Source organism: Argopecten irradians, chromosome 10, assembly GCF_041381155.1.
Source record: "Argopecten irradians isolate NY chromosome 10, Ai_NY, whole genome shotgun sequence".
Classification (NCBI taxonomy): Eukaryota; Metazoa; Mollusca; class Bivalvia; order Pectinida; family Pectinidae; genus Argopecten; species Argopecten irradians.
In genome coordinates, this window is record NC_091143.1 from 38,898,306 (window position 1) to 38,924,730 (window position 26,425).

At 32.3% G+C, this 26,425-nt stretch overlaps 1 protein-coding gene across 2 annotated transcripts in view; it reads right to left on the bottom strand.

Annotated features, from left to right (window-relative positions):
• Positions 1-225: 225 nt before the first annotated feature.
• Positions 226-26,425, bottom strand: part of LOC138333859 (uncharacterized) — a 126,285-nt gene continuing 100,085 nt past the window's right edge. The window contains exons 8-13 of one of the 2 annotated variants that reach the window (XM_069282493.1): positions 13,909-14,073; positions 13,626-13,753; positions 13,026-13,170; positions 11,543-12,492; positions 9,442-9,477; positions 226-5,142 (exon numbers count right to left, since the gene is read on the bottom strand). In XM_069282493.1, the coding sequence (XP_069138594.1) occupies positions 4,519-5,142; positions 9,442-9,477; positions 11,543-12,492; positions 13,026-13,170; positions 13,626-13,753; positions 13,909-14,073 (2,048 nt within the window). In that variant the 3' untranslated portion in view covers positions 226-4,518. The remainder of the gene's footprint in view (positions 5,143-9,441; positions 9,478-11,542; positions 12,493-13,025; positions 13,171-13,625; positions 13,754-13,908; positions 14,074-26,425) is intronic. The other variant, XM_069282492.1, reaches the window with a different exon arrangement.

Below are 26,425 nucleotides of genomic sequence, written 5' to 3' on the forward strand. Positions count from 1 at the left end.
GACAAAAAAGTCTTTAAACGCAATTCCAGTTGGCAGACACACCAGAATCTCAATGCCAACCAGATATTCATAGCAAACTGGTGTACATCTGTTATAGAGTTTACATGAAGCTTGTTCTAGAATTCACACAAGGTTAAGATATTTTTAACTTAATATTTTATAATATAGATGCAATGCTTACTATCATTAATATAATATCAACCTTTTCAACCCTTGACTCCCCCAATAAGTTTTGTTTCACATTGAAACTTTAAATAAAAATAAAACAAGACAGACAAAAGAAAACTGCAGACCATTTAAAGAAGTGATCCCCTATCTTTCTTGTGCACCCTTTCATATGCCATATCAAGATGGCAATTTGACCTTTGACCTCCATCATTGATGTCATAATACTTGGTTTTAGCCACTTGATATGGCAGCAATATATTAAAGTTAGCATGTAACATATCTGTAGCTAGGCACTTTGGTGTAATATTTTATTTTTAAATAGTAATGTTCTTCATCATTAAAGAATATGTAAATTTGAAGCTATTGATCTCCTTAAATTATGCAAATTAGCTAGTCCCTGGCTATATTTAGACTATGGGGGTGACTATGAAATCAACAATATAAGAGATAATTACAGATACTTACCAAAATATTAACTTGTTTGATAAAAGTTAAAACAATTTTAAGGGTGCTGAGATTTTCACAAAGACAAAATGCCAGCTGAAAACTGTAAATTTCCAATGCCTAGACCATAACTTAAAGTAAAAAGATGTAGTATAAACTTAATTTATCTTAAAGATGCTACCTGTTGACAAATAGTGTTTTTTCTGTGATGAATAGTATTTTTTCTCCATCAAAAACGGGAGCAGAAGAACATTTTCTTTTTTGAAGATAAAAAATATTGAAAATAATTAATTGCATCCTGAAAATATCCACAGCACTATGTCTATATGAAATGAAGTATTGATTACGCACACACCAAAAGCAAAAAAGTTATTCCATATTGTTTGAATGATGAGTATCTTTTATATTGTCAGTGGTAGAGCATCTATAAAGATATTGCTGAATGGAAAAGAATTTTATACTTCACTTCAGTTCACTAAATGACAAGGTTCCAATTTTTAGGTGATATGGTATGTATAGGCCTAAAGTGGCTCATTGTCTGTGTGAGACTACATTAACTCATGCATACAGAAATAATGAAATATTAGATATTTGTAAATGTTTATTTCTATACAAGATTATCACAGACTGTTCAGTAAGTACAAATTAACAAATATCAAAAGACTAATATCACACTTGGCAAATGATTAAAAAAATTTTGTTTATAAAAGGTGTAAGTTCATCATAAAACAATGCTTTATATAACATGCTTTTCCATGCATACATATAGTGTAACAAGTGGCCCAATGGGCCTTAACAGTCATCTCATGACTATACATACAATACAATATATGATAGAAATGAAGTAAGATTATAAACTATTTGATCCCTGTGACCTTGAATAAGAGTCAAGGTCATTTATTTAGTATCCCTTCATTTAAGTATGCTACAGGCCTAATATCAGGTGTTTAGGTCTCTTACTTATTTACAAGTTGCTTAAAGGTTTAAGCCCATTTGATCCCTGTGACCTTGAATTAGAGTCAATGTCATTCATTTGAACAAACTTGGTAGCCCTTCATACAAGTTTGCTACAGGCATAAGATCAGGTTCTAAGGCTCTTAGTTATTGAAAAGAAGTTTTTTTAGAAGATTTTACTCTATTTGACCCCTGTTACCTTGACTGAAGGTCAAGGTCATGGATTTGAACAAACTTAGTAACCCTTCATCCAAGTATGCTACAGGTCCAATATCAGGTGTCTAGGTTCTTAGCTATTGAAAAGAAGTCATTTAATGATTTTACCCTATTTGAACCCTGTTACCTTAAATGAAGGTCAAGGTCATTCAGTTGAAAAAAATTGGTAGCCCTTTGTCCATGCATGCTACAGGCCCAATGGAAGTCTCCTATGTTTTTTCGTTATTCAGAAGTAGCTTGAATAAAAAGTTTTCACAAGAAGGACGGCGGATAGCACACAATGCCTGACGATGCATGGTGTAAATAGGTTGTCATGATCCTTCGGGTTAGATGACATTAAAACTTATGATTGCATCAAAATGTAAGTATTTGAATTTATATCATATTTCTTTTTCAAATTGATGGTTAAATGGAAAGGTAAGATATAGGATGCAATACCATTTTTAAGTTTTACATTTCAGAATTGCTCAGCGGTTTTTAGCAGTAGGGATAAAACAGTTTGATTCTTTCAGGCAATCTTTTTTCTTACTTTAAAACAGTTATCCATGGCACTTTTACTTTGATTGAATCAATTATAAATTCTTCTCCAGTAAGAATAACCTCAGAATTTATCCATAGTTGTAATTTACCCCTACAGATATATATGAATTCTTCCAAATAAAAGACTGGAATGTTTCATTATGATATTTTAGGGGTGAACTATATACCACACCAATATATATAAAGCCTTTAACCTGTTAGGCTCTGACCCCCTTGACACAAACTGTTAGACCCTTTTCCATCTAAATAAATATTCCCTTCTTACAAAAAAACAGCCCATGTTCCTTCAGACAGTTTATAAATAAACGTATATATATATTCTATTCTATAGTAACTCATTATTTTAATTGTTATGAACAGCAACATTTTTTTACATATAAAATCAAAATATAAAGATTTGCACTCTATGGTTTCTAAATGAAAAACTTAGCAAAAAATGGCCAAAATTGACTAAATTTCCCCATTTTTATAACTTTTGCATTTTTAGGATGGTTGCCATAGCAACCACAGCTGAAATGATACATAACTATCATAACTTTTCTATCAAAAGATAATATGATATTCAACAATTCAATTACTAAATAACAGGTTTGAAAATTTGATTAATTTTGGGGCCAAAAAGTACCCAAACCATAAAAAGTCCTTTGAAGATGTAGCTATTTATGTACATATATATATATATATGCCTTGTAAAGTTTAAATTTATCATAGTTCCAAAAGTTTAGAAAAAACTTAGATAAGATTTTAATCTTGACAGTCTTTTATAAGTTTTCTACCAAATAGAAGCAGAATGTGTAAAATATTTAGATTTTTTTTAAAGCTTTGGCATTAAAAAACAATATTTATCATAAACTATATAATAGTTTATATAATTGAATGTTTATACAATTTTGATATGGAATGTGATCGTTGTTCGGGTATACATGAGGTTCGCGTTTATTTATGAAAGACAATCGTAACACAAACATATCTTAATACTATTTGGCAATTTTTAAGACATATTGAAATTTAAGAATGTGTAATACTTTTGATGTAATTGAAATGTATTTGTGGTAAACAGCACTCTATTAGGCAATCGGATATCATCGGATGTAAAACATTACCTCAAATGTGATAAATGTAAGAAAATCAAACATTTTCTTCGCCGTGAAACCTAATTATATGCCCTAACTGCCTATCAGAAAATTGATATCTATTGAAACGTTGAAATTCTGTAGTTGTATTTTAAGAAATTGAATGTAACCATTTTTCCTTCGAAATGGATGAACTGATACTTTTTGAGAGCTTGTGTCCTCAGTGGCAACCAGTCGTTATAAAAATAGTTTCAAAATGGATGTCCTTGTGTCACATCCGAGGTCAATGTATGACATCCGAGGAGTTCCGATTGGTCCGTTAGGTATGATGAGTAAAAACACCAAATCAACCACACTCACACTCTGCTTGACAAGCATGGCAAGATTACACATTGATTAGGCGAGCTACATAGAACCTTCTTCCTGTAACATTTATTCATTCATATCATAAATGTAAGTAATATATATACTGTATATAGTACACCCACCCCTTAACAATCATTTAAACTCATATTCATCAGGAATGTGAGTAATGTATACTTTTAATAAATAATATTGTACACCCCAACCCCTAAACAAATATTGGACTCATCCGATACCACAGCTGGAAAAGTCTATTACAAAGTTACAGGGTTGTAAGGTTGAAATTAATGTATGCTTTGTAGTACATTGTAAATACAGTAAAACACGGTTATAACGAACTTCTGGGGATCACAAAAGTCACTTCATTATAAGCATAGTTCGTTATACACATATTATAGATATTATAGGTATGTCATAGAAACATTGACGGGGAATGAGAATTTCTACGTTGTAACCATGAATTTTTGTAAGTCTGCTTGTTATAAATGTGTCTAACTGACAGTAACTGTAATGAAAAGAAAATAATTAATAAATATGTCTGATTGAATTTTCAAGAAATAAATAAACATTTCAGGAAGAACAGCTTGTATTAAAGTTATTTCACTCATTGTAAACATGCTAGACAACAATTTGAAGATTTTCTTCAAAAATGGCCCATAGTCTTCTGGTTAGAGAGATTAATACATCGCTTTAGGTAAATATCAACACCTGTGCAGTGAGCCGACTGACAGCGTCCTGTCCGTGTTGACGAGTCCAGACTCTACCTGACCTGAGGTACGCCACTATCTTTGGTACTGACAGTCACTCCTCGCGGCTCTATCTTTAACATAACAGTACTAGTATCGTCACAACTTTGATTCCTTGCCGCAACTAGTTTCCCACGCCGAAATTTGTCGGCGGGTTTGTATTGTATTTTATTATTATTAACATTAGTTAGTCTATTCTCCTTTTGAATTGTCTCCCCTTGACGATCACCACCAGGAGTCACTGCATCCTCAGCCTCTCTATGGGAGTCTGGATAAGCCTGTGAAGGAGATGACCGATCAGTGGCCAGTGATGAGTTCTGACCATTCACGACCTTGTCCATATCTGTCTTGTCTCTCCATGCACTAGAATACATAGGATTCCTCCTCGATGACCCCGTTTGACCTTTAACACAAAGGTTATTAACAGGTTCTTCGTTTGCTAAATAAGCTCGACTAGCAGGGATGCTGATCTTTCGCTGGAAGGATTGTCCGAGGCGGATCCTGCTGTCCTGTTTGAAGGATGTTCCCTGAGGATTGTGGACCTTGGCGTACCTCTGCATATCCTTGACCTTGTTACCTGAAGGTTTGGCGGGATTTTTCACCGGAGCTACCACAGTGTCTGACCTTGATATCTGTAACTAGAACCAAAAACAAAACCTCTAATTAATACACAGTCAACAACAAGTTAATCAGTTTCCAGTATTTTTTTTCCAAATCAGGAGTCAAAACTATTTCCGTTTCTCATTTTTTGAGAATGAAATACAACCATACATTATGATGAGGAGATTTCTAAGAAATAATAAAAACATTGATGTTTATCTACAAGCTGAAAATGGTAAAATATTGATCAACAAGACAATGAGAAACACATCCTAATGTCTAAGGGACGTAAACATTTCCATTTTTGTAAATAACATAAAGAAATTTTGTCATTTTTGTAAATAATACATTAGAATCTAATTTTTATTTCTCGAATGTAAATAATACATAGAATTTTTCATTTTTGAAAAGGATACAAAGAATCTAATTTTTATTTTTCTAAATAAATACATAGAATCTAATCTAAACTTTAAAGTGCTAGAATAAAATACAATACCAGTAATTAAAATCTTTATGTCATGCGGAAGAGCAGAATTTTTATTTCATTTTATGAGTTATTATGTAAATATTGCAGCATTTAACGCTGGTGCAATATGTATCTGGCCATCAATGTCGACTCTATAGAACCTGTTCGTCTGTGGGATAACCAGATGTTATGAATATCTCGCCGATATTAATAGCTTAGATAGACTGTCGAGGTCTAGCATTTTAAAACTAGGATACTACAGCAAAAAATATTCTCAATATACCGCATTCGACCCAATAAGCGCCCAGAGGGTTTAAAAAATTGAAGTAAATAAGGGGGCACTTCATAGAAACCACTTTGGACTTGCCTTTCATAAAATTATTCTACAAAGTAAGCCATAAATCAATTTGCAAAAGATATCGGTAATGAAACCAATAATATAGGTTCCATATTTTGAGTGTGTATGTAATTCGAAGTAAGTGAAATTTAGGCCTAAAATAGGGGAGGGACGCTTATAGGGATGGGGCACTTATTTGGTTGAATACGGTGAATAGTAAATCAAAAGTTTCATGAGTTCAAATTAAAAAAGAAAAAATGAATTTCAACAATTTTGAATATCTCCATTAGCTTATATGTAATTTATCCAATGAATCAAAATAATCTCTGGCGAAATATCCATGTAAATTAATGTCAATACAGATTTGAATCTTTCAGATCACTGTAATAGATGTAATATTATGCTTCCATTTTGTTTAATTATGCTGTCATTCAAGTGAAATAGACAAAAAAAACCTTGGTTTAATGACTTCATGCACAAACTATAAACATGCATGACCATTGGCCAGCGGTAGAGGGCTATTTTAAGTGGCTCCTAATGTCAACACCTTAAATAAACAAAATATTTATTTACATCAATTCCAAACAAGTTATACAAATCACTTTGGTTTGCTGTGCGAGAATATATTACTGACATTAGATCAGTAAAAGATGATATATCATGCTAACGACATTTCTACGGAAAATTACAAATAGTTACGTTCCATCACCATTGGTACTGCACAAACGTATATCAATGAGCAAAAAAAAATAAAAAAATACCTGCATGCCAATTTTTGTTCACTTTTCAAACTACAATAGTTCTTTGAGATCAATATTCAAATCCACACTGAAAATATGCAATTTTACTCATTTTTTACCTATACAGCTTGAAAATGAACTGTTCTAAACTTTAAATAAAGATTTCAAAGAATAAGTGGATATATACATAAATTAGATATGGAGCTGTATTAAAATGCTGAAACAAAAAACATTATTTTGATACTAATCTGAAAATATAGAAAAGGAACGTACCATTTGTGATATAAAGGTGAGGAAAGGTTCTGGTGTGATTAGCCATGATTTTATCCATTCATCCCTGTACAAGGATTTGAACTCTTTCAAATCTTTACAGGTGTGAGTGGATAATAGTGTAAAGTCATTAGTGAATTTGGACAATTAAATTACAGATATCACATCACATACATATCTATCATTTGACGTTTTTCTAAGAAAACAGTACAATCCTTTTTAACTGATTTCACTGCGGACACCCTATAGCAATACCATATTTGACTCAATAAGCGCCCATGGCATTTCAAAAAAAAAAAATAAAAAAAAATGAAAAGGTGCTTAATAAAACATAACTAATGCAAACCTATGATCTTATGCCTGGGCAATTGAAACTGAGGCCTCAAAAGTATGAAGAGCGCTTATAGGAACATGGGCACTTATTGGGTCAAATGCAGTACCTTGTACAGCTAATTTCCATTTTGGTTGTCAAGATGAGGCTGATCCGAGGTTACCTTGGTAACAAATTCAATCCTATAGACAATATCAGATGACAATCTGAATTTCAACCTAACTATTACTAAGACTGACAACCTTAAGTTCATAAGTTCATGATTGGAATTTACTATTTATAGTACTAATTATCTCCCCCTACTTTGAGCATTATAAATATGGCTACCAAACCCTTAAGATTTTGATAACAATTTCTAAGTTCTAAATTCTGGTACTAGATTATCTCCCCCTAGTTTGAGTATAACAAGACTACCAGGCCCATAATGTTTTTAAAATTGTATAAAATTGACCAGTAGACCCTGTATATTTTGATAAGAATTTCTGAACTGAATTCATTCCAGATTTCTCCCCTAGTTTGAAACTTTAGATTGGGAGATATTAGGGGCATTAGGAATGTCACAACATCTTTTAGCAATCTCTTTATCTATACCTATCTAAGCTACAGTACTTCTAGCAAAATCAAGTCCTCCTATCGAGTTGGGTGATTTTTGAGCAAATATTGATTGTTTTATCACTAAAAGGCAAGTTTCGAAGAGATTTAATTTTGCATTTTCACTAATGACAACAACATTGAAATAATTAAATGTTATGATTCATAGTTCTAAACCTCTATTGTACTTGCAGTTGAAAGGTTTTACTGAGAATTTTGCAATAATTATGTGACAATTATCAACTGCAAAAAAAACCCAGCAAAAGGTCACATTTGTATATATAATTTGTAAATATCTTAAGTGAACTTAAGATAATTAATAATAAATTTTACCCCAATAAATTATCAAAGGCAAATAATTCTATGTTTCTAAAGCAAAGAAATGATACCAATTGGAAGAAATAATTTAATGAAAAAAAAAAAAAAAAAAAAAACCTGAAAAAAATCTCAAAAAGAAATTATCAAAATCAAAGAAATACTGTTGTGAAACTGCCAATATGTTAACAATGATATTGCCTTCTAAATAAATATAATGTACCAGATATATTTGGTAAGAAGGATCTACTATATTTGCCGTAATTAGCGCCCAGGGCACTTAAACATTATAATTAAGGTGGGGGTGGTGGGGGTCTTAATTAGTAGGGAACACAAATTAAGTTGTGGACAAAAGGCCTCTAAAAGAAGTCAGCCATATTTAAACTCTTTTGGCATTCATGGCACATTATTCTGTCACAATGAACATATTTGTTTTGAGATGCATTATTACATCATTAATTCACATGAAACATGGGATACATTACTGATGGAAGAACCATGACAAGTTATAAAACATTGTTTAATCCACAGGATGTAGGGGGTTTATATAACATCAACTCCTTCTCCAGAAGTGTGAGGGGCGCTAATAAAGGTGGAAGGGCGCTAATTACAGCAAATATGGTATACTAATAAAATAAAAGTCAACTACAATATGATTTTCCGTATATATACATATATGGGTATATTAACTCTTTCCGTACCTTGTATTCTTTCCGGATTCCGTATTGGAAGTGGTTATTAGTTTCGACTCCAGAAGTTTTTGAGAAAATGCAAAAAAAACTGTCCACTTTTGTGTATACTTATTCATTTAATTTAAACATGATAATGTTTAAAATATATATCATTATAAAATCTGGAGCAAAGGCGCACCAAACCGCCATTTTGTTTAAGATGATAACTTCTGTTTGATTTATCAGATCTTGTTCCTTTGCAATGAGAACGATCGATAGATTTGGTCGAATTAAATATAAATTAGGCATCCAGAAAGTTTTTTTTATAACTTGAAATACTTTTTACATATCACTGCGATGAAACTTTGAATATAAGAAGAATTTTATTGTGAAGAAAGAATGTCAAAATCGAGGAGTGTTGACTATAGTCGACAACAGGGAAGAGGGAGAGCAAAATCTGGTCGACTATAGTCGACAACAGGGAAGAGGGAGAGTAAAATCTGGTCGACTAAAGTTGACAACGGTACGGAAAGAGTTAATAGTGGTTCGTGTGTAGAATAAAGGGAAAAAACTCAGAGGTGTCTACAGAGAGCAAAGGGTATCAAGCATAACAAACCTTTCGTCGGCGAATAAAGCTAGAAATCTTGTAATTCTGTGGATGGGCAAATGAAGTAAAGCATAAAAATCAACAAAAAAATTACCTGGTAATATTTCAACATATGTATTGTCACATTCATGCAATGTATTAATATCTAATAATTTAGAAAAATTTCAAATCCAATTTCATTTTGAAGAAATTTGAATAAAATGAACAAAAGATATAAAAAATGTGGAGATTAAAAATCAAAACAAACAAAAAAGCCTTGTGCTAGGGTGGAATAATTAGCGACTAATTAGTGATTAAAAGATATCCCTTACACAATGAACTGAGAGGGAGGTAAGTGAAATACGCTGATATCCCAGAGAACCAGCAGGATATAATTTCATTTGATTGGTGCCACATTTTATATAAAAAAATTTGTTCAATTTTTCTCATTTTCCGGACAGATAAGGTGCTCCCTGTTGGTTTTAAAACAGGCTTTTTTTCTTAATTGAATTTACACACACCAATTTCATCAGCATATAAAGCCATTTTATCAGTTTGTTTGGTAATTTTTGCGGTGCACCGTTTACATGAATATCTCTTTCGGCCAGCTGTGAGTGGCCACAAATCTGTGCCCCACATGATAAGATTTTAAATCTCTCCACACACCTGTACGTGCAGCAGGGATACCTGTATCGCTAATTACAAACTATTCAAAATAATTGTCTCCGTTGCAGGAAATGAGTAGATTTCCTATAATTTCCTGAACAGCGCCATGGCTATTCTCCAATGTATTGTTTGCAGGAAGTGATTCCATCAGCTGGTGTAATGATTTTGTCACATATAATCAAGGTTTTTGTTAATTACTTGGTCGTTACTTGGTACAGACCCACAGCTTAATGTTTAGTGACACGTTCGTATAAGTGTGTAGATCAACTCATACACCCCTGAAATGACATTTAGGCTCTTCTAAATCAAAGATTGGACCAGTCCATGATGAAATTCAAGGGTGAAAGAGTGAAGCAATCACAAACAAGGAATCATTATGGTCAATTCTGTATTTATACGAATTTTCCAAAAACCAAAAAATCATGTTTTCATTTCCTTAGGTAACAATTAAATGTAAAGTATAAAGTGTCAAATTTAGTTTGTTGAACAGAAAAACATCTTGTTATACACACAAAACGAAAACAAAATCAATCCAAAACTGCATTAGATTGGTCGAAAGCTGAATTCTTGCGTACAGAGTGTAAAAAGGTCAGCGATTGTTTGTATATATACTGTTAGTCTGTTTAGAGACCATTTATCTGGAAAAATTGTTGATAATTTTGATGTTATTTCTACCAGGGCAGATGATGTGTGATATGAATCTTTAATAGCAGGTTTAACCCTGTCAGCGACCTCAACTCACCTATGTAGAAAATTTTATTTCCCATTTGACAAACTAGGCAGACTTAAAACCTCTAAATAATTCCTAAACCATTTTGTAGATCGACTTCACGGATAGGTGACTGTCAGGCTGATAACATCAGACTTATTGTTTGAGGATGAAATATTCATGCAGTAGTGTAATGTGTGTGAAAATGATGTGATTATATCGTTTAGCCTACTCTGTTTGGCATGTCAAATAATCCAACAATTACCAAGGCCTGGAGCGTGCATCTCGCATTATTTCAATGAAACATAATATATAAAAGGTTGCGCAATTAATTGTTAAAAAAATATAAATAAAATAATACAGTACATATGTTACATAACACAAACAAATTAATTCACCACGATTTCAACTAAATTCTTCTGTCAGATTTAGCGGAAATATAAAATTTGAAAAGCCAGATATTTCACAACTAAATGCTTACTTTACAAAATATAACAACGGTTTCATTAATAATATATAATTTCCGTTTTCGTTCACAGAGCTGGATGCTATCATGGATCGTGACCATTATCATTCGGAATTCTACCGTTTTATTTATCTTTTTAACATATATGGCATGTCCGGCTTTAACAATTCATGTTATTTATGCATAAATCAATTCAATAAGCTAATAATATAAAAAGCCTGGCATTTTGGTTTGGAAAATGAGAAAAAAAGTATCTTCCAACCTTCCAAACCAAAGTGAGGCCGACTCACCCCAAAGTTAGCGTCGTTATTCTTGTTTGGAATACTGTTGGAAGGCTGCGGTGGCTTGACGTGGTTTTTCAACCTGGATATCCGATTATCAACGTCGGACGTTGTTTCTGGTGCAGCCCAACTCCTTGCATAGTCAGCGAGGGAACTTTCCGATGCTCGAGACACCAACATTGCATAATTACTTGCAGCCCGTTCAAACTGCGATAGATTGATTATTGTGGTCTCACTATGTCGCCCTGACCTCAACGCTGGACTGTCCATCAGACGACCGTCAGGAAATTTGTGTTGTACACTGTGACCGCTGCGACTATACGGTGAGTAAGTATTGTCCATATACTGTAGTCTACTCGGCCCTTCGTCGGGGTAAGACCGACCCGTAAATGGCGATTCAAACATTCGAACAACTCCATCTGCAGCCGACTTTCCCTGAATTAGTAACTTTTCAGGAGATTTATTATTTCCTCTGGATTTGAAATGTTCAATTTCAGCAAAGTCAATTTGTTTGCTAGTAAACGTTGTGTTTTCCCTGGGTAGCATAAAACTATCGGCAGAAGTTCGACTAATTTGAACAACTGTAGTAGGATGTTTCATGCCACAGGTTTTCTGACGTTCATAGTTCAGAAATAACTTGGTCATTTCGTCTCTGTTATAAGTTTTCTGTATTTTCGCACGGAATTCCCTGTTCTCCCGCGCTTCCTGACTTTCAGACAATTCATGTGGAAGTGTCTGCTCGCTGTCCACTTTGGTTGGTGCGGGACTGACATATTCCTGTGCCGCGCTCTCCGACTCCGAGCTGCTAAATGGGATTGGGGATGTGGCGGCGTCGCGTTGCGTCGTCATTTGTGGATCCTTGTTTATGGGGACCTGAACCACTAGTTTGGTAGATCGTGCACTTATAGGTATGTGGCTACCTTCCACGGGCAGTTCTGGGTCCTCTTCCTCATGCATTGCTGTGGACAACCAAAAATGTACTGTAAGCGTGGAAATTTGCGCCAGGGGGGATTTCCGCTAATTACTGGAAGGTCGCTTGATCGGGTATAATTTCCCCTGCACATATATATTTTACACATGTATGGGCTTTGTTGTTAAAAGTCTGAAATCGTATCTATCGCGGAAATAACAACACTATGAAAGTTTTGTGAATGCAAATCACGAAATTAAGCTCTCGTAAAAATATCCATGTTTAGTTTACAGTATACATACTCACAAAATACAAATGCAATATAATATTTAAAAGAAAAATTTTTTTTTAGTATTAATCATAGAGAAAACTTGTTAAATTTATTATCGGTATTACTGCATATATTTCATTCATAACAAAAACTCAACAGTGGGTTGCATTCACAAATGAAACTGGTTAATTTTTAATCTTCACAATTGGAGGTAATTTTCAAATTAATGTAACAATAGATTGATCTGATTTATTTGAATTTTCGTCATGAAGACTTAAAACATATATATATAATCTTAGATCGGAACTTACGTTCTCGAGGAATATCTGGTGTTGGTGCATAAAATTCAGCAAGGCTGAGTCTGGTTTTGTCCCTCTCCAAGGAGGTCATATCCCTCTTAAGGGTCAGACTGGGAAGTAACACACCAACCTCATCTGTGGTCTCTATACATAGGTCCTGATAATAGATGTCAAATACAGTGACACAGCTGTGGTCTCTAAATTAATCCTGACCTCAATGATCGGACCTTGAACTTTTTCAGTCAACTCTGACCTCTATAAACAAATGCTGACCTGAAAATTTGACCCTGACCATCCTTGACCTTACTTATCTGACCTTAGTTTCTATTTATAGAATCACCCTGACTTTCATAACATGATCTTTGATCTTTTGTTAATATTTGACATTACAGCAAACCATATCCTCTACAAAGGTGGTGGTCACATGATATCTACAGACAAGTCGCAAACTCTATAGCTAATCCATGCTCCCTGACCTTGGTGGCATGACCTTGACCCCCTATGGCGTGACTCTGTAACTTGAAAACCTGACCTCTATTAACAAGTCATTGGTCTATATACCGGTAGACATAAGAAGTAGAAGAAGATGACATCACCACATCTTGGTATTACCTGGTGGTTGTTTAAAGATGTCGACACAGAATCAGAATCCTCAAAGTCGACCAAGTCCTCGTCTGAGTAGCACACTGATCCGTCTGTACACACGGACTGGGCAACACTGTCGCTTCTTCTTATAAACTCTGCAAAAGATTAGGATTCTTGGTATGCTTATTGTTTTCAAAAAATTCAAAATTATTAAAGCTTCAAAAATGATAATGAAATTATTTGTACCTATATAGACAAGTGACCATTATCTAAGCCAGCTGGAGTGGTCACTCTACGAACGAACGCCTACCTGGAGAGCCAGTGATGCTAACAGCATGCCAGGACCCACAAGTAACCGACTGGACGGACTGACCCCTCGAGTTTACACACTTTGGCTCCCAGACACGGTAGCCGGTCTCTTTTTCTGGACAGATAGTGTGGCTGTTCTTACCCCACATATACAGGCGACCATTTTCTAAAAAAAACAAAAAGCATATATAAAAACAAAATGAGAATAAAAGATTTAAAAAAAAAATGAAATAAAAAATGAATATTGAAATAAAAATAACAATATACAAAATATACATTAAATTCTTTTTTCTGTCCTTCAAGAATATATCTAGCCCTTTACCAGAGATCATCGACTCTGAATGTGAAAGGTTGTGTAATAATGTCTCCCAGTTGGTCATTTGATTCTTCAGCATTTTGAACCATAAATGACATGTCTTGCAAATGTCACAAACCCTTGACACATCTGCTATCTTCTTCGACACAAATAGCATTTCCTATCCATTCCTCTACTGGGATGTTCTTGTTGTTGTTTTTTTCATACATTTTGACTTTAAATTACACTGGTAAGGTCATACATGCAGCGATTTTATGAGAAATCCTTCTGATTAGGCCCATGCATTATCTTTTGACATATTCATTTGATATTGAATGTAACTTCAAACATGTGGATGTACGGGTAATTACTGATGTTTTAAGTAAGAACATTTGGTATGAAATGCTGAGGACAGAATTTTTTTGTCCGTTTTTGTTTTTGTTAGTCCCTGAATAAATTTGATTAGTGACTACCTACCACCTTTACTTTCAACATTTGACCTTCAAAACTCCAAGAAATGTCAAGGTCAATTTGCTCACTTCTCATTTCAAGTCAGTCCCTTATGGAACAGGGTTATATTTTGTAAATGTTTTCAATATGTCTCGTGTTAGGTTTTAAGGGGTGTGCATCTTTGAATTATTATTACAATTTGTATGGAGTGTGCATCTTTAAAGCAAGATACATAACCTTTTGTTTAGAAATTGGTCTTACAAAATTTGATTACCATATTTGACCCAAAAAATTGACGTGAATAATATAAGGGGATGCTTAATAAAACAAATTTAGACTTGCCTTTAATAAAATGATTCTACTAGGTATGCGATAAATCAATTTGCCTCCAGTATTTCATTGCCATTGGCAATGCTGTAAGTACAATAAGAATAGTAAATAAATAATATAAGAAACATTATTTGAAAATGTGAATTTCTTTTATTTATATGATCATGATTTGAATATAACAATTGACTAAATGGTAAAATACTTTGCACAGCTCTACAGACAGACAGACAGACACAATAGACAAACACAACAGACAGACAAGACAACAGACAGACTGATAGACAGACATACAATAAGATAGAGAAGTTGTATTTCAGTCCTACTTTCATTGTAGGGGGTCATATATTAACTGCAGAAGGAAATGTTTATTATAATTGATATACAAATGTGTACTTTTAAGAAAATAATCAAACTATCTAAATAAGGTGAAGGAAAAATCCTATCAAAACATTTGTGAATGAGCCTTGTTGAAATGATTTATTAGGTCATTTTTTAATTGATGCTATCACCTGAGATCAATGGAATGACAATGGAGGTGTATGTAGTCATCAGACACCATGGCCGACTTTCCCCCGGTAACGCCGTAGGTGTCACAGGTAAAAGGCCACGTTGACTACAGCCACATAGCAGACGGTCACAAAACGCAAACACTAGAAACCTTCACAATAAAAGTGCATAATAACTTCATTAATTAACTTACTCAGCTTTCATTTGAAAAGATCAACACATCAACAGGACAAAAGAGGATCTTTCAATTTGGAGGAGCGCTTGACTGGTCTATATTGGAGATATGATATTGATGTGGTAACCTTGCCCTACCGGAAACAGTTTTGGTTTCATTTCATAATGGCTCTCTCTTTGTCACATCTCTCTTTGTCACAAGTCAAAGCAAAACCTCATCGATGAGTACAAAAAGGATTTCAATGCACATTTCAAAAGATAACTTCTTTTTCAGGTCGGGCTCTATAACATGGACGAGACCCAAGGCCAACGAAGCCTATTGAGTCAGATGGATTGGACATGCCTCGCTGAAATGCTTTCACCGCTGAAAACAGTTACGTCTGAGTACAAGAGCATATCATGAGCAACAAAATCCATAAATTTGTGAAATTTTACCCAGTTATTAAAACCATTTGTTCTTGCCTAAGTAGCGAGTAATATTTCATCCATCTATCACAGCGGGCTTGACATGGAGCGAGGAGATAGGGCGGCGAGTTGCGTTGTTCTTTACTGTCACTCTGGAACCATTTAGGTCCGTACAATAGCACCGATTCTTATCTCTTAACATCCCTTCACAAATTGACTGTACGTAAAAATGGCAAAACATCATCAACAGAAAAATTAACTCAGTGCTCCGTCTAGAGATACTGCCCAATGGATAATTAATGACTAGCAAAATTTCCCCTATTAGACCTAAAATACAAATTGATTTTTCATCTTATCCTATTGTAGTTGAACTAAAAATGGTTATGGAAGAGAGATGAAAAGGTTTTCTATGGAGAGCCAATGAAAGGAAATTTATGGCCTTTTGGAAAAATGGAACTGTGATGTTAAAATGAGTGCAAATATTGCGAGATATAATAACTCGATAGGGAGGAATGTAACAAATATCCTTTGTTATCATAACATGTTGGCAGACTTGTTACCAACTATTTGCTTATCTGGATACGGAATTGATGAGGTACACAACATTTCAATTAGCCAAATCTATACTACTCAATCTAGCTTTGAAGATGAAATACATATAGCGTCTGTGTGATTTTTTCGTGGTGATAATTCCGCGGCGTGACCTCGAGACAGTGCATTTCCTAGTGATTGTCTCACAGCTTTCGTTCTTTACTGCCGCCGGGTCTATATAGAGTTTGCATTTAATGGGGCACAAACTTTCAACATTTCAAATGTCGGTGAAAACCTTTCAAAGCACCGGGGTTTGAGGGGCTTTTCAAAATCTCGCGAAATAGATAACCATTGGCGATGCGATTGTTGGCCGCCAAAACAAGAGTAGATAATTTCCTCATCAAGTTCATGTTAGATAATTTAACATGGAAAAATTATGGTAGCACCCGATCTCTCCTATCAGCTGATGGACAACTGTACTGTGACAGCAGACAAAGACATTCTGGTAGAGACTATACACAATCTGGCTCCACTCCATAAAGACAGTTTGGTGACAAAATTTTTTGTCATAAGCAGAAATGTTGATCAATATGTTTACACAAGCTCCAAATAGCATCGTCCATCTGTCACCATTCCGTTCACTTTACCTAATTTTGAAATTGAAAGAGTAGTGTATTATTTTTTGCTCTATTTTATTCCTCAGATAATTTCACAATATTTAAGTGATTGACTTTCTTTTGAGTGTAGAATTTTTGCTCTATTTCTTTCATCAGAGAATTTTACAATAAGTTATCTAGTTCTTTTTCAGTGTAGAACTTTTTTGCTCTATTTCTTTCCTAAGAAATTTTACAATAAGTAATTTAGTTCTTTTTTATCACACTGTCACATTTTAGAAACAGTTTTGTTCTTTCATATCTTTTTTTATATCTATTATTCTCATAATGTTATATTTTCCCTATAAGTATTAAATTTTGAAGTAAAGATATCTGGATCAAACTTATTCCATATTTTATTAATAAGCCTTATTTGTCTATCTACAATTTATATAAAAAAGTCAATTTTGTTTTAAAAATTGCATAAAAATTGAAATCTTTTCAAGACATACGTTAGGGTAAATTACAGAATTTTTTTCAAATTTTGTTTTTCCTCTCGGTATCTAAATAATTAGCACATAATTTCACAAGAGAAAAAAAATTATTGCAAGTTTTTCCTGACTTCAGCTTGAAAATTACTTTAGAATTTCAATTTGATTTTAATTAGCTAGAAACAATTACTTCATTAAACATTAAAAATGTTTCTTATTTGTAAATCATGATATTATCATTTTTTTGTTTTAATTTGAGAAAATATATTCAAATAGAAATTTGTTAGAAAACAACAACTATTTGAACAGAAAAAATAAACAAATAATTGTTTGCATAATTTGGGATTTTTTATAATGTCTTATTATATTACAAGGAACCTGTCTCATTTTAATTTTTAGAGATACATTTAAAAGGTTTACATTCTGACATTCAGCTGGTGGCGTATTCGTACAATTTTTATGACAATTTCTAATGAGGATTTTCTGCGGTAATATAATATATCAATATATTTGCCTTAGATAATACAAAGAAGCTATAGAGTGATTAAATTAGCATATTTTATGTATGGCTTCCCTGTCAGTTTCAAACACCCGTGAACAATCAAACAGCGAATTGTAAGAAAGACTAGCTTTGTGTTCAAGTCACAACTTGTAACATCAACATTGTTCTCATTAAGAAAAAAACGTCTTCATCGCCATTAAGAGCGGTTTTCATTAATTTTACTTGAGAAAACTCAAAAACACTGAGCCCAGTACTTGTTGTTAATGTTTAATTACCAAAACATTTTACCAAATGGAATTCGGTTTTCTAGTTTCGGCGTTGTTCTGTTCAAATTTCTCAACCCATAAAATGAGAGTAATGAGGACTTTGTCATGTGCATTATATAAGATTAGATTGGCGTTAATTTCATTTGCTTGGTGCTGAAGCCAGAAGAAAACTTTACGATTCTTGTGCTCATTGCGTTTCATTTTACGTTTTCCAGTCTGTTATTACTGCGGTCTGCATCGTACCCACAGACCCCGCTCCGATGGTGATAAGGGCTCCGTAACAATACCAATGGACAACATCAACTAATTGTGCTCAGTTCTTCTGAATAAACCCCCGATGATGGAAAACCACATGACCACAAATTGTAGGGACGGCATTCGGTAAAGTCTCATTAAGATAATTGAATAAGCCATGATAATTAGGCCAGTCAGCCTCCCCATACTGAACGGATCACGGCGTAAAACATACAATGTTACGCCACTGTCACAGTAATTAGAAATTTCACCCAAATTTGAGGTGTGTTTCGTTAACCACATTTGCCAGGATGACAGAGATGCTTGCCATGTCGACCGGAGCGGTGCACTGCCACATTTTTATTTGCACAAATGTGAAAACTTTTCTCTCAACTCCGTGATGTTTATTTTATACTAATTTTCTGCGTCACCCCTAATCGATTTTGAATCTCATAAAAATTGCATAACTACGTGTTCACTAGCTGACTTGTTTCTACGAGAGTGTCTTAGTTCTTCAAATGTGTCACCTCGTGTTCCAAGTTCTTGAACCTCTTGTCGAGAAACAATTTGAAAAGGTGTACGAGTTTCCACTAATACCGTTCCCGGGTAGGCTATGTACTATAGACTTTAACGGGCTGTGTACATGGCGATAAACATGTAATTATGATGTAATAAATAACAGTTCTCGTGTTAGTCCCCCGTCAGCCTACACCAGTACACAGTGCATTCACAAGTCCGCTTAATACCATACTCATTCAAAATACATCTTGCGGAAAAATTCATTTAAATTAAAAGTCAATTTGGTGCTTTTCAACCTGACAGTAGTTATTTTCAGTTTATTTTTCTTGCATGAATAATGAATTTGGATAGTGATTAGTTTTAAACTAGTCATAGGTCTGTGAACACATATAATCACTTTGCACTATTTTGCACATACTGCTGGGGGGGGGGGGAGGAGAGGGGTGGGGGTATCAAATTTATGACTTATTGGTTCATCTATACAACATTGCCACCTGTCTGTCCTTTAAAAGTCCATAGATGTTCAAGTTAAAAGACATTTAGAAAAAAAATAATTAAGAAAGTCCAGGTTCATAATATCACATCAAATTAGCATAAGTTAAAATGAATAATTTTAATAAATCAAATCGCCACAGATTCATCTTATAACACCCTAAATGAATAGTTTCCATGACATTGAGTTATAAATGTATAATAATTGTATAGACAAAATCTGATATTTAGTTCCATTTTGTCTTTCTAATAAACCTGCTAATGCCGGAGAACACACAACCCAGTAGAGTAGTTACACAAAATATGATGGGTCTTTTTTACAGCAAGATTTAGAGGCCCAAATTCCATTCTCAATGGGAAAGCCTTTAATTGTTTCCAGTTCAATAATAAACCTGCTAATGCCGGTGAACACACAACTCAGTAGATAGTTACACAAAATATGATGAGTCTTTTTTACAGCAAGATTAAGGGCCCAAATTCCATTCTCAATGGGAAAGCCTTTAATTGTTTCCCAGTTGAAGTGTTCCAAAATAAAAGCATATTTAAAAATCATCCAAACATTTTTTAGCAACTTAGATGGTTAAGTCTTTAAATACATTTGTGTATTAATTAAATAGCTTAAAAAAATACCTAGACTACAATGGAAATTCCTATTCATTATGCTTTATTTCATATTTTATTATTTTCCCAAAATGTTGGAGTTTAATTTGTCATGCATTTTCCCGAATTCGGAGCAACAGGCCCCATTTCCAAAGTAGTGAAAAAAAGCCCTAATTGCGTGTGCAAAATACTTATCATTATGTTCATTTCAACTACCGCATTCAACCTACATAATGTAATAAGCACTCCATTTAATAGAAACAAATTTAGACTAACCATTCATAAAATTATTTTACAAAGTAGGCCATGAACCAATTTGCATCAGAAATCAGTTAGGAAACCAATACAGTTTTAAACATTTCCAGTCTGCATTTTATCTGAATTTAAAGCCTGAAAAGGTGGAGGGACACGTATAGGGATGGGGGGCACTTATTGGGTCGAATATGGTATGTTCAATTTCAGTAAGCAATTACACTGATCAATTGCCGACTGCTTATCATACTTAACATAACCTGGTATTAAAGTTAATGTTAGGTGCATGATTATAGTGGTTACCTGGCCACCCCCAACCAGATAATGACATAAGGCAGGGCCATGACGATGCAATAGGTATAATGACACAACTCGCTGTAATGTTCCGATGCATGTATGGCCGCCCCAAAATGGAGATTTTTCGATGTAGAAATCAATTTTTATGATGTATTACCACCGATCTGAGACTTGAATTAAAAACTTCACTAAAAATTGGCTTAAAAAACTCCACTTAAATTTGGTTAAAGAATTAAACTAAAATTTGGCTTAAAAAAACTCCACTAAAAATAGGCTTAAAAACTCTACTAAAAATTGGCTATTGTGTCTAGAACATGTCTGATTCTTGTAATAGTGCTCTGCTGAGAAAATCTTATCAGTTACCTAATTAACTAAATGGGTGAAGTAGGGAATTAATATGCATACCAAAGTTATTGTAATGAATTACTGAAATGGAACATGTAATTCGTACCTTTGTCCACATATTCCATATCTTAATGAAGCTTGAAATTAACACTTCAAAGAAGCAAAATACATTTTTTTAAAAATTCACTATTTTTACATATTATTGTTATCTTTTTAAATGTGGTTATAACTGGGTACACTTTTTAGCTTGTTATGATTATTTTTGTTTACTCTAAATTCTTTTTTTTTTTTTTTTGGTCTTTATCTTTTTATCTTCTTTTATATTATAAATTTGTGTTTTCTTTTAAAATAATTAAACATGTTGATACAAAAAGTGTATAGTCCTATCAGATACATTGTACATGTCATATGTCATTGTATCAATAATTAACAATGTATATATCCTATCAGATACCTTTTACATGTCATACGTCATTGTATCAATAATTAACATTGTATATATCCTATCAGATACCTTTTACATGTCATACATCATTGTATCAATAATTAACATTGTATATATCCTATCAGATACCTTTTACAATATGTCATACGTCATTGTATCAATAATTAACAATGTATATATCCTATCAGATACCTTTTACATGTCATACGTCATTGTATCAATAATTAACAATGTATATATCCTATCAGATACCTTTTACATGTCATACGTCATTGTATCAATAATTAACAATGTATATATCCTATCAGATACTTTTATGATATCCAATAATTAACATGTATATATCCTATCAGATACTTTTACATGTCATAGTCATTGTATCAATAATTAACAATGTATATATCCTATCAGATACCTTTTACATGTCATACATCATTGTATCAATAATTAACATTGTATATATCCTATCAAATACATTGTACATGTCATACGTCATTGTATCAATAATTAACAATGTATATATCCTATCAGATACCTTGTACATGTCATACGTCATTGTATCAATAATTAACATTGTATATATCCTATCAGATACCTTTTGTACATGTCATATCAGTCATTGTATCAATAATTAACATTGTATTATATCCTATCAGATACATTTACATGTCATACGTCATTGTATCAATAATTAACAATGTATATATCCTATCAGATACCTTTTACATGTCATACGTCATTGTATCAATAATTAACATTGTATATATCCTATCAGATACATTGTACATGTCATACGTCATTGTATCAATAATTAACAATGTATATATCCTATCAGATACCTTTTACATGTCATACGTCATTGTATCAATAATTAACAATGTATATATCCTATCAGATACATTGTACATGTCATACGTCATTGTATCAATAATTAACAATGTATATATCCTATCAGATACATTGTACATGTCATACGTCATTGTATCAATAATTAACAATGTATATATCCTATCAGATACCTTTTACATGTCATACATCATTGTATCAATAATTAACAATGTATATATCCTATCAGATACATTTTACATGTCATACGTCATTGTATCAATAATTAACAATGTATATATCCTATCAGATACCTTTTACATGTCATACGTCATTGTATCAATAATTAACAATGTATATATCCTATCAGATACATTTTACATGTCATACGTCATTGTATCAATAATTAACAATGTATATATCCTATCAGATACATTGTACATGTCATACGTCATTGTATCAATAATTAACATTGTATATATCCTATCAGATACCTTTTACATGTCATACGTCATTGTATCAATAATTAACAATGTATATATCCTATCAGATACCTTTTACATGTCATACGTCATTGTATCAATAATTAACAATGTATATATCCTATCAGATACATTGTACATGTCATACGTCATTGTATCAATAATTAACAATGTATATATCCTATCAGATACCTTTTACATGTCATACGTCATTGTATCAATAATTAACAATGTATATATCCTATCAGATACCTTTTACATGTCATAAGTCATTGTATCAATAATTAACATTGTATATATCCTATCAGATACATTGTACATGTCATACGTCATTGTATCAATAATTAACAATGTATATATCCTATCAGATACCATTGTACATGTCATACGTCATTGTATCAATAATTAACAATGTATATATCCTATCAGATACTTTGTACATGTCATACGTCATTGTATCAATAATTAACATGTATATATCCTATCAGATACCTTTTACATGTCATACGTCATTGTATCAATAATTAACAATGTATATATCCTATCAGATACCTTTTACATGTCATACGTCATTGTATCAATAATTAACATTGTATATATCCTATCAGATACCTTTTACATGTCATACGTCATTGTATCAATAATTAACAATGTATATATCCTATCAGATACCTTTTACATGTCATACATCATTGTATCAATAATTAACATTGTATATATCCTATCAGATACCTTTTACATGTCATACGTCATTGTATCAATAATTAACATTGTATATATCCTATCAGATACATTGTACATGTCATACGTCATTGTATCAATAATTAACAATGTATATATCCTATCAGATACCTTTTACATGTCATACGTCATTGTATCAATAATTAACATTGTATATATCCTATCAGATACCTTGTACATGTCATACGTCATTGTATCAATAATTAACAATGTATATATCCTATCAGATACCTTTTACATGTCATAAGTCATTGTATCAATAATTAACAATGTATATATCCTATCAGATACATTGTACATGTCATACGTCATTGTATCAATAATTAACAATGTATATATCCTATCAGATACATTGTACATGTCATACGTCATTGTATCAATAATTAACAATGTATATATCCTATCAGATACATTGTACATGTCATACGTCATTGTATCAATAATTAACAATGTATATATCCTATCAGATACATTGTACATGTCATACGTCATTGTATCAATAATTAACAATGTATATATCCTATCAGATACCTTTTACATGTCATACGTCATTGTATCAATAATTAACATTGTATATATCCTATCAGATACATTGTACATGTCATACGTCATTGTATCAATAATTAACAATGTATATATCCTATCAGATACCTTTTACATGTCATACGTCATTGTATCAATAATTAACAATGTATATATCCTATCAGATACCTTTTACATGTCATACGTCATTGTATCAATAATTAACAATGTATATATCCTATCAGATACATTGTACATGTCATATGTCATTGTATCAATAATTAACAATGTATATATCCTATCAGATACATTGTACATGTCATACGTCATTGTATCAATAATTAACAATGTATATATCCTATCAGATACCTTTTACATGTCATACGTCATTGTATCAATAATTTAACATTATATATCCTATCAGATACCTTTACTGTCAGATACATTTACATGTCATAGTCATTGTATCAATAATTAACAATGTATATATATCATTGTATCTAATTCATGTATATATCCTATTTTACATGTCATGTCATACGTCATTGTATCAATAATTAACATTATATATATCCTATCAGATACATTGTACATGTCATACGTCATTGTATCAATAATTAACATTGTATATATCCTATCAGATACATTGTACATGTCATAAGTCATTGTATCAATAATTAACATTGTAATATATCCTATCAGATACCTTGTACATGTCATACATCATTGTATCAATAATTAAACAATGTATATATCCTATCAGATACCATTGTAACATGTCATACATGTCAATAATTAACAATGTTATAATCATCATATACTTTTACTGTCATATCTTGTTATCAGAATTACATTTTATATCATATCATACATACGTCATAGTCATTGTATCAATAATTAACATTTGTAATATATCCTATCAGATACTTTTACATTTCATACAGTCCATTGTATCAATAATTAACATTGTATATCCTATCAGATACCTTTTACAATATGACAATATGTCATTGTATCAATAATTAACAATGTATATATCCTATCAGATACCTTTTTATGTCATACATATGTCATTGTATCAATAATTAACAATGTATATATCCTATCATATACATTGTACAATGTCATACATCATTGTATCAATAATTAACAATGTATATATCCTATCAGATACATTGTACATGTCATATCATTGTATCAATAATTAACATGTATATATCCTATCAGATACTTGTACATGTCATATGTCATTGTATCAATAATTTAACAATGTATATATCCTATCAGATACATTGTACATGTCATTGTCACATCATTGTATCAATAATTAACACAATGTATATATCCTATCAGATACTATGTCAGTCATTGTATCAATAATTAACATTGTATATATCCTATCAGATACATTGTACATGTCATACACGTCATTGTATCAATAATTAACAATGTATATATCCTATCAGATACCTTTTACATGTCATACATCATTGTATCAATAATTAACATTGTATATATCCTATCAGATACATTGTACATGTCATACGTCATTGTATCAATAATTAACAATGTATATATCCTATCAGATACCTTTTACATGTCATACGTCATTGTATCAATAATTAACAATGTATATATCCTATCAGATACCATTTACATGTCATACGTCATTGTATCAATAATTTAACATTGTATATATCCTATCAGATACCTTTTACATGTCATAAGTCATTGTATCAATAATTAACAATGTATATATCCTATCAGATACCTTTTACATGTCATACGTCATTGTATCAATAATTAACATTGTATATATCCTATCAGATACAACTTTTACATTGTCATACGTCATTGTATCAATAATTAACAATGTATATATCCTATCAGATACCTTTTACATGTCATAACGTCATGGTAATTAACAATAATAATGTACTTTTGGAGAAACTGTAAATCTAGAACTTATTAATAGAGCAATTTATATACTCTGATGTCTTTCCAATAAGGAGGATATATATACATATATCACATAACTGACCCATCCAGCCATGTCATAAATATCATAAGACGCATGTGTAATAACACTATTATGACGTCACATATAGATTTAACTTCATAATCTATATATGATGTCGCATGATTGTCTCAGTAGACGGAACCGTCACATCCGAGTCAGATTTCTACCGTTTTATATAGAGACGAAATTTAAAGTTTCAC